General features: G+C 38.6%; 1 protein-coding gene across 3 annotated transcripts in view; it reads left to right on the top strand.

Annotated features, from left to right (window-relative positions):
- The window catches only part of LOC128741199 (laminin subunit alpha-1), a 109,990-nt gene that overhangs the window by 12,749 nt on the left and 80,196 nt on the right, over nt 1–17,045 (top strand). For all 3 annotated transcript variants that reach the window (XM_053836828.1, XM_053836827.1, XM_053836829.1), the window contains exon 2: nt 5,620–6,444. In XM_053836828.1, coding sequence (XP_053692803.1) covers nt 5,829–6,444 — 616 coding nt within the window. In that variant the 5' untranslated portion in view covers nt 5,620–5,828. The remainder of the gene's footprint in view (nt 1–5,619; nt 6,445–17,045) is intronic.

Below are 17,045 nucleotides of genomic sequence, written 5' to 3' on the forward strand. Positions count from 1 at the left end.
GGGGCTGCTGTATGTGGTGCTGTATTCGGTGTTCGCATGTGTGGGTGCTAGAGCTGTCAGAAAGCTCTAAGCCTTCTTATATTACACGGGTATTAGTGACAGATGGTAGAGCAAACGTTAGCTTATATGTAAAAATGGATTTCTGTCTATCTGCACGTTCCTTATAGACTCGGAAACTACTAAACCGATCAACGTAAAAATATATATAACGGGTAACAACTAAAAATTTTTTCTCTAGCTGTCAAAAAAAGACAAAGATATATAAAAAAGATCTGATTTACCGAAATTAAAGATACATTATCCTTTGTTGAAAAAAAAATCAGTGTACATTTGAAAACGGTCCATAATCGGCTGTTCGGCGAAGCTTCCGTTTGATGTCCGAACAGGAGCGTAGTACAGCTATCATGTCAACTTTGCGAACGCATCTCGTGATTCTACCAATCAAGTGTTTGCAATTCGTGGCTCTGCAGTTATTTTTGTACACCAAGGAACTCAAAATCCCGAAGAAAGCTTCGATTAGGCGCACTGAAACAGATTTTTCGGGTCGTGGTTTTTGGGTAAAAATGGGACAAATGGGTATTCAGGAACGATTGTGTCTTTTTTTGGCGTAATGCGATGATGCTCTATCCGGTCAAAACATGTATTGTTCATGCATGATGTTTTTGTAGAAACGGGATCAATATTTTCTTCAAACATTCGTCTAGTACATCGTTATTGATAGCCAAACCAGAGGGCTTGTTTTTGAAGACAAGAGTAAGAGAACGATGTTCTTCTGCATTCATAATTTTGGCTGGTCTTCCACTATCTTGCTTGTGAATAGTTGTTAGGCATCTTAGGATATAGTAAACAGTCGAAATCGCAACATATTTGCTTTTTAAATGTTGTACCGTATACTTTTTGCCGAGATTTCTGTGACAGTTCGTAGGAGTGTACAACGCGCTCCCGAAATGCTTCTAGTTTCGACGTCATTTTAAGCAAAACAAGGCAAGCATAAACAAAACAAAAAATATTGACAAAAAGAGGAGAGAGAGAGCTAACACATACATACTCTCATTTCTCTCTGAGCTCGTTTGTTGTTGAGTATAGGGGCCTCAAAAAAATTCCAAAATTTTAGTTGTCACCCGTTATAGGGATTTTTGGGGCCGGGGAAGGTTCCTATGATGGTTAGACCTAGCCAGCACTAACTCGTATATCAAAGTACAAAAATAATCGTAAATATCTCTTAATATACTCGGAATCGTAACTAATGCTTAATAAAGTGCGCCCAAGTTGATTTTCTATCGTATATAATGACAGTAACTGACACATATACGATATTCAGCACAGAATCGTATAGCAGTACGGAGTGAGCCGGGCTTAATCGGCTATTATCGTATATAATTACTTATATAGCTGAAACGCGTATATTTATTCCTCATAACGTATATCGCCTCCAAAATAGTACGAATATGCCAGTTTTGCCACGTCAAATACGATTTATTAGCATGTATATATGTACGTAATGCTGATTTTTAACTATTTTATACATATAAAAATGCTAGCTGGGGAGACTCCTGCTCCCTCAGAAAGGGGGATGGGCTCACATACAAATCAAACACGAATTTTTGCAAAACTTCAGAACTGGTCAAGCAAATGGAACCAAATTTAGCAGGTGGAGGTTTCTGTAGGCAAGAAATGTTTCAATGGTGGTTCGGGACCCCTCCCCCTTTAGAAAGGGGCTCCCATGAAAATAAAACACAAATTTAAACCAAACATGAGAAATATCCAGTCGACTAAAACACATAAATTGTATTACTCGGATAAGAAACATGTTCTGATAGAAATTTTAAGCCCTCCTTAGTCAAGAAAGGGGGATGCTTGAGCTATTCTCACTTCTCAGTGCTACGTTATGCACAAGAAGTTAATCCAAGGTTGTGCAAGAGAAAATTGCGTTCAAACTAACACGTAGTTTGAAGATACAATTTTAGTCTATGAAATGCTTCTATACAGCGAGAAAAACCATGGTAGAAACTATCGATCCGAGGGTTAAATTAAAAACCCACCTACGATTTTTTACAGAAAATAACTTCGTCTAGTTCTATTACGATAATACACTGGTATGTAAATAATGCAGTAGAAAATACTATGACCTGTCAAAATCTATGGTAGTTTTCACGATATATATCTAAAGCCATCAAGTTTTATTTAAAATTTACTTTGTTTACATTTGACAAAAAATAAGTTGACAACCGCTAGAGACTGGATATTGAAAAATCACCATATTTTCAACGCCTATTTTGCAATAAATTTTAAGACTTTAAATAGATTGCCATTTCTTACTAACGGTTAAGCACAGATATAAGAAATAAATATTAAAAAAAAAGGATTTCTGTCTGTCTGTCTGACTGTCCCTATGTTCCTTTTAGAATCAAAAACTACTGAACCGATCGGCGTGAAAATTTGCATGTAGGGGTTTTTGGGGCTACGGAAGGTTCTCTCGATGGCAAAAGACCCCTCCCCCCACTAAGAGGGGGGGCTCCCATACAAATCTATACCTATAAAAAAGGATTTCTGTCTGTCTGTCCCTACGTTCCTTTTAGAATCGAAAACTACTGAACCGATCGGCGTGAAAATTTGCATATAGGGGTTTTGGGGCCAGGGAAGGTTCTTATGATGGTTAGAGACCCCTCCCCACTTTAGGAGCGGGGCTCCCATACAAATGAAACACAAATTTCTGCATAACTCGAGAATTAATCAAGCAAATGGAACAAAATTTTACATGTAGGTGTTTTTGGAGACAAGAATTTTTTCTATGGTGAATTGAGACCCCTCCCCACTTTAGGAGGGGGGGGGGCTCCCATACAAATGAAATACAAATTTCCTCATAACTCGAAAACTAATTAATCAAATGGAACCATATTTGGCATGTGGGTGTTTTTGGAGGCATGCATTTTTTCTATGATGAATTAGGACCCCTTACTTTTTTAGGAGGGGGGCTCCCATACAAATGAAATACAAATTTCCTCATAACTCGAAAGGCAAATGGAACCAAATTTGGCATGTGGGGAGTTTTGGAGGCAGGAATTTTTTTAATGATGGTTTGAGACCCCTGCGGTTGGGGGATAAGGACTATCATACAAATAAAACAGAAATTTTTTCGTAACTCGAAAACTAATTGAACTCGAGAAGTTTTAGACTCTTTCATAAAACATTAATCAATAACAAGACCACCAAAAACTATCAATTGTAACATTGGATAATTCAGCGCGAGACGGCCATAGGCCGCGAGTGTTGCCGGCGACCTGCCATCGGAAGCGCCGGCCACTGCGAGGGGCAGCCCCCCGTAGAGATCACTTCTATCTAGGTTTATTTCTTTTCCTAGATCTACTGACCTGTATTACTTTCCTTCAATTGGGTTACCCCTGCGAAATGGTACTTTCTACGAAAAGGTTTTCCGTGAAATGGTACATCCCGCGTAAGGTTTTTCGCGAAATGGTATTCTGCGAAACTCTATATTCCGCGTTATGGTGAACCGAGAATTGGTGTTCCGCAAAATGGTATTCTGCGAAATGGTTTGTAATGATGGCGAATATTTGAATGCTATCCCCTATATTTTATCAGGCTAAGCAATAAGGGGAGTTGTTTTCTACTTTGCTGTGAGGAAAATTTGTATATTAAAACACCCATGAACTCCCCAGAAACTTGCAAAACTCGAGATTGTGACAAAGGTTATCCGAGATTCACGATTTATGTACAACACAGTTCAATTTTTGGCAATACGAAGTTTTTCGGGTCAGCTAGTTAGCTCTATAAATGCCCCATACATAATATTTTCCAATTTCGCTTGGCTGACGAGGTACAGTTGAATAAACAAAATCGGTACACTAAGCGCAGGAAAACCCTGCCTTAAGTTTTGGAAAACAGTTGGAATCAAAATTCGAGCAGTTTCATTGAAAGCGGCGGGATCATTTGTAGTGCAGATTGAGTTAGGAGCTTATCAGGGGTCCTACATTTAAGGCACGGTAAAGCAAGGAGAGGGAAATGTGATAGTTTGGGAGTGTTTTTCATGCGGTAAAGTGGGTATACGTGTAAATACCGACGGGATTACGACGACAGATTCCTACATTATGTTCTGCGGGAATATTCTGAGGTTTCGCTGATCTAGCAGGTGTTGAAGAGTAGTTCGTATATCAGCAGGACAACGACCCGAAGAATACTGTCAAGACGATCAAGTCTTTCTTCCGGTCTTGTAGATTCAAACCGCTGGAATGACTTCCACAAAGTCCGAACCTTAATTCTATCGAGAACTTGTGTGTGATTTCCGTTGCCAGGATAGGCAACATAAAAAGCAAAGCCGTGGGCTTAAACCGTCATTAGACATTATCGACAGATTTCGCAGCGGGCTGTTAGTGTACAGGAAAATTACGGGGCCAGTGTAACGAATCTATCGTACTGACTCTATCTAGCAAGCACCGTCTAGCCGAGATTCGAACAAACGACGACTGGCTTGTTAGACCAGCATCGCACCTCGAAGCAAACTGGGCGGTTAAATTGGCAATACTGGTGTTATCAATAATATATAATATATGAATATAGTGAAAAAGTGCTTAGTTTTTGACGCTCTGTATTTATTTTACGTAAGTTAAGCACTACAAATTCAAATTATTTCTTTGGATGGTAAAGTAAATCTCCAATTTCTCGCATGTTAAACAAATCTTTCGCATCCAATCCTTGCACAGTAGCTTTCTATAAACAAGCTTCTGCTAATACCCCGTTCAAAATTATTAACACGTGCTGGGATCTGACGACTGATTGAATAAGGTCAAAAATGCACAAAATCCACTATATTTCTTGCCAGTAAAACTTTTACTGAACTAACCGGAAGAAAAGGCTTATCTTTTTAACCAAAAAGTACGGCAGTCGAAATGGTGGTGGTGGTGGAATAAACAAAAAACAAATAAACTATCGAATTAAAGAAACCAGTCAGCTAATCCAAATGTAATAACAGAACGCACAATACACCGGCGGAGACACGGGGGTCTAGCACGCGTAATCTGGAGGAAGTTCCAACTGTCAACTTATGGCACTGTTTATCTTCTTGAGATATACATACACTTATATATACGCTTAAGGCAGAGATTGTATTATTGTTTGGAGACCACCGTACGATCGACGGTGGTTGTTGATGCTTTAGTCACGTAATCGTGGATCATCTTGTTACGAAATGAACAGAATTGGTTGGATTGTTCTGACTGACTGGTTCACCACCTTGATTTGCTTCGGGCAAATAAAAATCAAATCTAACTAACTCGTTAGTCACTCCCGTTTGTGTGAATCATTTAGATTGGCACGAACTCTAGGTTCTCTGTCGATTGAAAGCAAATATTATGTACGACAACAGCAGCACAGTTAGTGGTTTGTGGTTCGCAAAAAATGCAAATTTATTTCATCTATGATTCCCTAGCCAGCTGCGGAGTCAATTGGTGGCTCCAAGCGGAATCGAACTTCAGTGGTAAACTTAACCTCCAACTGTTGCGCGTAATCTTATCAAGGTGCGCCAGCTCGTTATCTTTATTGAGCTGAATTTGCTACAAAGTCTTCTGGCCCATCTAATTTGCGCTCTCACGTTCAACCGTACAGTCATTATGTCATCAAACGTGTGAAACGCTGTAGTAGTTTGCTCTCCACAAAGTGCGAGTGCGAACCTTGATAGTGCTGATAAGAACAGCTTCGGAACTTGGAATTTGAATCACCTACCTACTACGTGGAGTGTGTGTGTATGTGCCGTCCTGTAGGTGATCAAAAGATGCGGTTGCGGAAATTCGGTTTGCTGAAGGCGGTACGCTTCGATGGATGAGATGGATTTCCATCAGCTGGCCCACCAGCGGCGGAAGCGTTGTTGGCTGGTTTTCGGAAGAGCTATCCTGACCCTCTCGGTGCTGGGACTGATCACCGTTGGGCTGTACATGCTGTCCGATCGGGTGCATGCCGAATCGGAACCAACGGAAAGTCCTGCCGAGTTTAATGCCCGAGAACGACGAGAGTTACGTAGCGATAGCGATAGTGAAAGAATCGAAGAAGGCCGGTATGCTGTGAATGTTGATGAAGTGTTGAGTGGAAAATATGGTTCTGTTGTGAACAAAAATAAATTTAACCGGTTTGTGCGAAGCATTCGAGGCGGTTCGGAGAAGGCAGGAGAAAATGATCTGCAATTCGGTGGTTCCAAAGTGAGCAAGCGGAGAAGTGAAAGTACAACCGAAAGTTTAGATAATCAAATTGTGGAAGATTTTGAGGATGCTGGTAATAGCAGTACGGAGATCATTTACGAGGGTGATTTCGATTTGCACAACCAAACCGACTACGAGGAGAAGGTACGCCACAAAAAGGATGGCTATCCGACGTACGAGCATTACGTGTATGTAAGGCGCTACAAGTGCTCGAAAAAGCCGCACTGGCATCGGAAAGGTACGTGTAAGTGATTGATTAAATCTTTATCTTTGACAGGATATACCTATGAGGCAAATGGTTTCAGTTCAATGGCGTCAGTTTAGTAATCGAATGATGCGAATCGGGTTGTGACCTCTAGAACCCAACTTAACTTAACGAAATTGGATGAAATCGATTTGAGTCGCCTGAACTAGAGTTGCACCTCACTAGCACTCAGACGTGACCAAAAACTGAGGCACACGACTTTTCAGAAAAATATATTGGCCTGGATAAACCGGAGTAATCGTAGGATAATGAATCTATTATTATTTATAACAAAAATACCTGCCGACTCCGGAATTTTGACTGCAATTGGGTTCAATATAACTATAGAAATTGGATTTGAAATTAGAGTTAAATTGGACTTTCAACCGGACTTCAAATAGGACATTTCATTAGAATTGAATTTGGACTAATTTAGGCTTGAAGATTCACTTCAAATTGAACTGAAAATTGGATTAAAAATTAGATTTAAAATACGACTTAAACTTGGAGTAATTTGACTGGAAGTTTTACTTGCAACTAGACATGAAATCGGATTTTAAATAGAATTTGAAGTTTTTATTTGAAATTGAACTTAAAATTTTGTTTGAAATTAGCTGATTACCCGATCTTACCCGGCGCCTTTTGGTCTGTCAGCCGCTTGTAAATTTGTTATTGTAATCAAAATTCTCATAATGCAAGAAACAAAACCCTTTTTCTTCATTTGAAAATGTCTACCCTTCGTCTGTTTCCATTTCTGTTGTCCTTTGGCCACTTGTAAATCTGTATTCTATTCGGTAATCCCTATAAAGTGAGACAAAGCTCCTTTTACGTTTTTGATTCTCCCCCTTGTCAATGGCCACCCTATTTCTCCCTTCCAGAAATCCCCTCGTGCCGTTTTATCGCTTGGACAACTGCTATCGTTCTAAATTCAATAGAAATGCACCCCTTTACCCATTTGAACCTTTCTCCGCCATTGCAAGAGATTAGCTCTCCCTTTTGTCAATCCCCCTTGTGCTGATTCTTTTATATCGAAAAACATGTGTGTCAAGTTTGATGGAGAAACGTCTATGCGATCCGGAGTTATAACGGAACATACATTCATACTCACGTTTCTCCTCCCCTGTTAGCTCTCTCTCAGTCAGCTCCCCCCTCTGTTACGTGGTAAATTAAATTTGATGTATTTTGTTCGATTCTCTCATACGTTTTACCTCTTTTCTCTTTTGCTTTTTCTCTTTTAAAGTCCCGTTTTTACCGTTTTATTGGTTTTTGTTCTTACCTTCCATTCGTTTCCTGTTACATTTTGCTTATTTTTAGTCCTGTTTTTCCTCATGCTTTACACTTGTTTTTTGTTAGTTTCTTTCCCCTTTTCAATCTTTTCTCTTCTCCTTTTTCCCTTGTATTCGTTTCAAACTTTCGTATTTTTCACCCTTTTTATTTTCTTTTCCCCTAAATTTCGTCTTCGTCTATTCGGTTTTTCTGTTTTTACTGTCTTTTCACTCTGGTTTCGCCTCCCTTCTATCGCCTTTCTCTCTTGGTTTTCTTTTTAATCTCTCGTTTTGCGTATTTTACTCTTCCGTTTTACCTTTGTAAGCCGCTTTCGTATTTTTCTTTTTCTGTCTTTCCATTAGGCCATTACAAATATTTTATAAAGTTTTTGGCCTTCCGGTGTTGGCCAACTGAAGGGGGTGGGGCGAAAAAAACAAAGAGATTTTTTTAATCGAGCAAAAAAAAATTGATTTTAGGCATTTTTACTTTAAGTTTAAACGTAAAACCAAATCTATTTTTGCTTTTAATATATATGTTATTATTTTCCATGCAAAAATCTTCAAAAAAAGACAAAAACGAAAGAAAAAATTTTTGGCCAATTTTTGGAAATTCCGTTGTTAGAATTTCCATTTCTGTTTCGTGCTAGAAGCATTAACTCAACTCGTACACTCATTATTCGTGTTTTTCAGGCTGAAGAACCCACTGACAATTGATTTTATGAAAAAAAATTACTCATATCCTACAAATTATTTTTTTGCCCCCCAATTTGTCAAGCCAATTTCCAAGGGGGGGGGGGGGGGGAGGTGGTTGACAAAAAATTTTAAATTTTTTTGCAATGGCCTTATTGTCCTATATTACTCCTTTCAATATCTTGTTTGACCTCTTTTTCCGCTTTTCACGCTTGCTCTATCGGTTTTCTTTTTTTAATTTTGATTTTCCCTTTTGGGTTGTGTTGTTTTTTTTGTTCTCGTCTGTCTCGTATTTTCGTCGTAAGTGTTTTTGCACTCTGTTATCTCTTTCCTCTCTGGTTTTCCTTCAATGTTTACCGTTTTTCGTTTTCTACTCTTCCGTTTTACCGTTTTTGGTCCATTTTCAATGCTTTCCTTTTCTTCTTTTTATGGTACACTATTGCTCGGTTTATATTCAGTTTGAACTCTTTCTCCCGTTTTTATCGTTTACTCTATCGGGTCTCTTTTTTCTCTACCGTTATTCTTCTTTTTCTTTTCAGTTTCTTTTGTTTTCTGTTTTCGTCTTCGTCTATTCCATTTTTCCGTCTTCAGTGTCTAATTACACTGTTTTTGGCACTTTTTTTCCTTTATCGCTTTGATTTATCTTTATTATTTCCCGTTTCTCGTCTTTTGCTCTTCTTTTCTGTACCAATTTCTAGATTTTTGTCACATATTGTATCCCGTTTGACCTCTTTTTTCCGTTTTTTTCGTTTCCTCTATCGGTTTTCTTTTCCGTTTTGGTTTCTTTTGCTTGCTTGTTGTGTCCCACCGTATTACTTTACTTGTCTCATTTTCCCTCGTTTTCTGTTTCGTTTTATCTTTCCTTTCCCCGCTGTTTACTTTTTCTTTGTTCTTTTTATCTTATTTTTCCATCCCTTTTCTTTTTTTTTTCTTTTCCGGTTTTCATCTTGTTTTGCTTTGTATCTGCTCTTCTATCCCAATTTTCGCTCGTTCGTCGTTCATCGGATCCGTTCTTCCTCTCATTATGTCCTGGTTTTTCTCCACTTTTGTCGAGTTCTAATTTTTTTCCGATTTATCCGTTTCGTTTCGTTTCATTTTCGTTTTCATTTTTTCTCTACATTTTATTTTCTTTTTTGTCTTGTCTTTCCACTTTTTTCTCTTCGTTTCTCCATTCTTCTGTTCCCGTAATTGCTCCCTTTCTTTTCCTCCTTTTCGATCCAGTTTTTTCCTTTCTTTCCCATTTTATCTCTTTCCCTGTCCAGTTTATCCTGATTTTCTGTAAGGTTTTTCCTTGTTGTCTCCCATTATGCTTCTTTTTTGTTGCGTGCACCTCATTTACCTTTTTTCTGTCCCGTTTTCTTCTTTTCCTTTTTTGTTAGGGCTGTTTTCCCTCCCAATCTCTTAATTTTTCATTTTTTCTTCCCCATTTTATTTATTTTCATTTTTTTTCTCTCCAAATCTCTCATTTCTGTCCCGTTTTCCACTGTTTCTGTTCTCGGTGCTCCGTTTTCCTGCTCCTGTATTTTCCCTTTGCTTTTCCTCATTTTTATCCTGTTTCTTCTTTTATTTTGTACCATTTTATCTCTTTCTCTGTCCAGTTTAACCTGATTATCTTTGAGGTTATTCCTTCTTTTCTAATGCTTCTTTTCTCTTCCTCGTTTTCCCTTTCTTTATCTCCCGTTTTCCTCGTTCCACTTTCTTTTATGTTCCATTTTCTATCCCAAATTTTTTCGTGTCTGTTCTTCGTGCCATGTTCTTCTTCTCCCTCGTATTTTCCTCTTTTCCTATCATGTTTGACTAGTTTTAATCAGATTTTCTTTCGTATTCTTTTCCGTTTTTTCTCCTTCTGTCTTATTTTTCCTTTTTTTGCTTCTTTTTCTCGAGAGCAACAGGAGACGGACTATCTCTTGATCGGATGCGCGACGTTAGGTAAACAGACGAAAGTTATACGAAAGTTAGGCATACGGATTTTTTGGATATGGACATCAGGCAGAATGTATAATAGGCATAATGGACGATAGGCATAATTGACGTTAGGCATAATTTACAAAACTTCGCTTTCCAATGAATACACACCCAATCATCGGTCCATCCCAATACAATGGGAACCAGACCACCCATTTAACATAAAGACATTTACATTGGCATAAACATAAGGGACCCCCCCCCCCTCCGCAGAAATCACCTCTCTTTAGGTGCATTCATTTTCCTAGATTCACTGACTAGTAATCTCTTAGTTTGAGCGGTAACAAGTAAAGACAGTTTTTTTATTTACTTGTGTATGACTATATCCGGTCATGACGTAAACTATTTTGAAAAGTAAGGAAGTTTCTGAAGCGAAGAATGATTGATAGGATGAACTGGAAAATTCCGACATAGATCAAAAATATATCTGGGTGATGGCAGGTGGGGTTCGTACCCGTGCTCTTTCGGTTGGTACCCGAATGTTTTCCTAACTAAACTACTGCCGCCCGCTATAAGAAGTAGTCGAAACTTGCCGTGCGAACGGCGGCAGCGTATTGTATTGCTTCTATTACACTGACCGGGTAGATAACAGTTGATCTTCTCGGTGATAGAAACAAAAAGCAGTCATATTAAAATAATTTCGTCACATTGGAAAATGTGTGACGCGTATACGAGAACTGATAGAATTGGGAGAATAAAACAAAATTAGGTATTAGACGACCTAATATAGCGATCAGCAGTAGTTTGGTTAGGAAAGCATTCGGGTACCATCCGAAAGAGCGTGGGTACGAACCCCTCCTGCCATCGCCCCGGTATATTTTTGGTCTATATCGACTATATCTATCTATATACCTCGCATCAGACACTTCCTCACTTTTCAAAAAAAGTCTAGACAGTATATGCCAAACATTTGAGCAGGTCGTGGGCAGCGAATATTTTCTATGACATTCGGCCGTTCGCGATTAGGCCATTAGTTCTATTATGCCATTTGTTATATTGTTCATTCGAGTTTCGACTATTCGTGATTCGCCCATTTGTGTTCTCTAAAACCAATGCTTTTTTAAACTGAGTCGATTGAGCTGTTGCAAGCTAACGGTTGCCCAATTATGCCTATTATGCCTACTATACATTATGTCTTTCGCACATAATGCCTTTCGTCCATTATGCCTAATGTCCCTATTCCTAATGGGCTACACCGCTCTAGATCCATCGGTAATCCATCTGTGCATACGCCAAAAGAATTTACTAATGTTTTCATAAGAAACGGTTTGCTCTACGATAGTTGGTTCATGAAATATGAATTTTTGAATTAGGCAAATATTCAAGTAAACCGACTAACTCCAAAACAACAAATTATTTTATCATGAAAATGTTATCATCAAAATATTACAAACTGATAACAAGAAAAAAATATTTCAACAAATTTCCATGTGACAGAATATAATTTTCCGACATTTCTTTGGATTTTTTCACCCTTAACTTCAAACTGGACTTAAAATAGAAATGAATTGGTTTCAAATTGGACTTGAAATCGGACATGAAATTAGACTTGACATTGAACCTGTTGTATTTGTACTGTATTTCTTACCAGATAATTTGAACGTGGGCAACAAGCTGCGTTTCACCCGTTCCTACTAATTATCAGGTTGTTCCGACCTATCGTTAGGCACGATTAATCGTTTTAATACTTAATGTTAATGTTTTAACATCACTTTAACTGGTCGTATAATCCTTCGTAATTTCTCCATCGTCGCCACTAAAACACTAGTCAAAAGATGATTGGGACTTTCGGCTTACTTAACGAAAGTCACATGCGGAAAGCTCAAGTGTACTTTTCATTCTGCCTATCTCATCGAACATAATCCCTAGTAGCACAGTTGTTACAAACCAGTTGTGGCAATCGATATGTGACTAATTTTAGTCATAAATGAGTTGCTGCAACTAAAAGGGCCAAATATGTGCCGCTTGGGATCATCATCCATCTCATCGATATGATACATCGATCGATGCAAGGATACCAATACTACCTTATTAGTTACGGGTTACAACAGAACCTTAAGTAGTAATTGAAACTAAATATAAATTGGATTTAAATTGCACTTGAAATTGTATTTGAAATTGGGCTTCAAACTAGACTTTAAATTGAACTTTCAGTATTGAAACTGGGTATGAAATCAAAAATGGAATTTGAAATTGAGCTCAAATTAGACTTGAAACTAAACATGAAATTTAATTGATAACTGAACATGAAATTGGACATAAAACTATTTTTATGCAATTAATTTACTTATCGTAAAAATAGTGGCAGGGTCACAATAATTATTTTGTTTCACATTAAATTTTAGAGAGAAGTTGAGGCACGTGCCCCAGTATGGCCCGGCCTCAGTGATCATTTCAGGGCATGTCAGTGATCATTTTAGTAATCGAATTCTGTGCATTGGGTTGCGACCCCGAGAACTTAACTTAATTTATCGAACTTGGATTGAATCGATTAGAGTCGCCTGTACAGAGTCTGTTCGATTTGAAATTCTATCGGCGTAGTTTGGTCCGCTCGAATCAAAGCTTAACTCTGCGAAAACCAGCGATTCTCGTGCGCGCCTTCGCCGATGGACAATGGACATCTTTATTGACTAGCTGTCGTCTTTGTCCGATTTCCAACTCCGCTACCGGTCGTGCTTCGCACCGGTCGTTCTCAAAGACATTAATCCACTTCTTTTTGACACCGTCGCTGACGGGGAAGGTAGACCAAAGCAACGCATAGTGAAGGTTCTAGTTTCATGTTTACGAATATACCTATATAATGACCGGACAGGCCGACCGGCGCGGCCAGCCGGCGATCGGAACGTGACCGAGGTTGATAAATGGTGTGGAGCACGGGACACTTCCAAAGCTAAAAGCATCTTATATGGGCTTTGAGATATCAAGATGATTGACAGTGTGAGTAATGAGTAAGTTTGCCACTGGTTTATGGCGGGATGGCGTAATATTTTAATGACCCGATTATATCGTCACATTCGAAGCAAGGTTGAAATAATTTTTACCAAGCCAGTTTTAATCTATTTCTCGGTGAGAATATTTAGTGCAATAATAAAAACACAAGTGTGCGTGATTAAAATTAACTTTTTTCCAGTGATCCGTTGGTTATAATTTGAAAATTATTTCTGTTGACAAATGGCAAATGGCCTTAAAATTAGTTCCAGCATCAATCAACGGCTGAGAACACGTTATAAAATAATGGAACAAAAATTAATTGACTGCTGTTTTCCTTTATGTTTCCAATCGCACTTTGAGTGCGAACATAAAGATAAATTTATTTTCAGTTTAATGCAACGACGACCGAAATCGACATCTGCTTTTCGCACGCCCGATTCAGACACGATCCAGACGACAGTGAGATGCCCTGCGGTGTTGATCGGTTCTCCTCCGCAAAAGTTGTCGCCTGTTGTCGCGACTCCGTCAGCCTCAGAAGAACATACCACACTCTAGATCGCTTCCTACACTCGTTTGATTTCTGTAATTTATTAATAAAAATAAGTAGTTTAAGGTTTCCGCTAGTGCTAGGATCGTACTCCTTCTGCGAAGATTGTTGGTACTCTTGTGTGGCAATATCAATGTGCGGAATATCAATAAGTCACAGAGAAGTGGCTCAGCGCTGTTTGATTCACGATTTTATGAGAGCTTAATAACAGTAAATAAAACGTCATGCAGTGTGCTTTAATTCTGTGCTAACGAACTGAAGTTAGCAATGTAGTAAATGTTATCTTTTCACTTTCCAGTCAGTCATAACAGGCATTGTTGAGCCAATGATCCAGCTGGTTTCACATTTCCACTTCTGTTTGTCATGTGCAAATGTTGTTTTCCCTTCCAATCCTCCACCGTCTCGTGTAGCTGACATCATTCCATGCAATATCGATCCATTCATCATCAAGCAAAATATTTATTTTTAAAGCCAGCATATATGCTGATTCATAGGGTCAAAGAAAGCCCGCCCCATCGTAGTCGAACACACCGAAGAAACCGAAGTCGGTTCTTAACCTACGGGACTTTAACCGTAGGCTTCTGGTTTTCTCTTCCGGAGTCTGGAAACATAAGCCGATCGCCCCACAATTTGCTCCACACCGCGGCGTACCGCGGAATGCGGGGCATCTGCAAAGCTACCAGCACCGCTCGCCGGCTGAATGACAACGAGATGTATTCTCTAATAAATTATTTACGTCGAACAAACAAACTCGCAAGATGTTCCAAGTATCTGCCCTATCAGAGATGCACCGTGCACCGTGTGTAAGACTGAGTACACAGTAAACTCCCCGGCAGCGGCAGCAGCAGCAGCACAGCCAATGACGGTGAGCCAAAACCAGTTCCTCATATGCATCCGATTCATTCATATCTTTTTGGCAGTCGATGGTAAAAAAAATCCATTCATAAATTTTTCCAACTGCTTTCGAAACATGACAGCGCTTACTTCCTCCCAGAAGTGACCCCAACAACAACGTGAGCAATCTACCGAAGTAGCATCCCAGCTCAGTGGAGGTCCACGGAGGATGTTTGTTCAGCACTGAGCCGGAGATAATAGTTTTATTGTGGCCACTACAGTCCGCCGCCGGGCCGGATGAAATTTCTTCCCAGATGTTTCGTTTCGTCTCGAGCTCTCGACGATTTGTCACACAAAACGAGGAAGGAACCGTGCTTGCAGGCCGCAGCGTGTAGGTGCAGGGACGTGTCAAACGAAAAGGGGCCCGAGGTAGGTGCTAAATAGGGTCAACATTGCACCGGGCTCTGGGTACTACGAAGGAAGGAATGCTGCTGATATAGGCAGTCGGTCTCGGCTGGATGCAGTGTTTGCAAAGATGCTAATTGAAGATATTAGTGTACTGTAAACAAATATTTCTTGCCAACCGACAATGTACCGGCATGCGCGATTTATGGTGCGGAACTCGGCTTGTGAGTCCAGGTGTAGAACGGAACACGGCCTGGGTTTGGTTTGCTTGCTTATAGTATAAGAGCAATTCAATGTGAGTGCTTCTTCAAACTCTACACCAAATACGATTTTACCGATTTATCTCTGTCTCAGGATACCTACTAGACTATAATAGGGTAAGAACCCCACAATTCGCCCCACCCCAGAATTCGCCCTCCCATTGGTATTCCCGTGATTTAACTCAATATATAGTTGAAATATAAGTTGTTAGTTTAATTTATATTCATTTTAACTCAGTTTTCAGTTATTTGAATAGAATTCGTTGTGTTGTTTTATGTATTTTAATGATTTAATGTGGTTTGAAAAATAGGTAATGTATTTAAGACGCGATTTTTCCATTTTCAAGAACGAGCACGAAAAATAAAATTGAGGAAAAGTAATGGAAAATCGTATCTGTTTGCACTTTTTTCGCATCAATTTGGTTATATCTGTTTCAAATTTCATAATTGTGCTTTTATTTTGATATTTTATCGCAATTCTGCTGAAAATAGAACATAAATGCACTGGGCGAAAACTGGGTATTGTAAATCATATGAGTTCCAAAATTCGCCCGGGTCGAATCTGTATATACTTAGCCGAACTTACTACTGGTTCACGCAGTACTGGTTTTCGCCCTCATCTATCAAATATATGCAAATATGCCACACATAAGCAAATGCAAGTCACAATCGATTAGTTTGTTCGCTGATTTATATTTATCAAAATGGTGAGTAAAAGTATAGAATAAATAATATTTTGATGCAGAAAGCACATCATATCTTCATTTGAATTCATCTAACAAAAGAATTACCTGCTAAACATGGGCTAATGGGGTTTCTACCAAACGAACTGTTGAATTAGCAATAATCGACATCGAAATTGATAATAAGATTAAAACCGCACGAATTAATAAGACGCGCATAATATTCTCAAAAATCACAATTTTTCTTGTCATGAGAATAAATCTGGCTATTGGAAAATCACACGAAAAATCCGTCTACTATTTTAAAGCATCTAAGCGCAATAAAATTGTTGTCATGAATAAAACTTTGAAAAGTATTTAATGTGCAATGCAGACAACAAAGAAATAATCGTGTTGATAAAATAGAATATTTCGATAATATCATGAAAATTCTAATAGCTTAGCATTACAAACCCGGTCTAACCAAAAATGCTAGTTAAGAATTCCAAGTTATGTCAAAAAATATCCTAGTTGAGTAGGTAAGATGGGTATGCTTACCAGTTACCAGGAATATTTAATACTGTAAACCGACATACCCATTTACAGACAGTGATTTACTAAACAATTTTTTTTCTTCATCTTTTTATTGACTATATTAAGCAGTTAAGCTTAGTTATTTCTTGGGGAAGAGGTTAGGTTGTGGACTCGAGTCTCACCTTCGATTAGTCAATATATATAGCCGAATATCAAGATTTTCCAGTTCAACTAATTTTTTATTGTTCACAGTAAACATTTACTCTTTCCCAAAAAATTACTAAACAATGATATAAGTAATCATTAAGTTTATTTAAACTATTAAAATAAACATTGTACCATTCTGTAGGCACTGAATTGTATTTATTCGCCCACATATCAATAGTGAAAATGAATTCAACAAAGGACCAGAAAAAGCACTATTCATTTTAAATATCTTTGACGAGTGTCAAAAGCCTTATTTTACTGCAATGAAAATAAACATTTAGTAAAAACCCACCTT

This window comes from Sabethes cyaneus, chromosome 3 (genome assembly GCF_943734655.1).
Source record: "Sabethes cyaneus chromosome 3, idSabCyanKW18_F2, whole genome shotgun sequence".
Classification (NCBI taxonomy): domain Eukaryota; kingdom Metazoa; phylum Arthropoda; class Insecta; order Diptera; family Culicidae; genus Sabethes; species Sabethes cyaneus.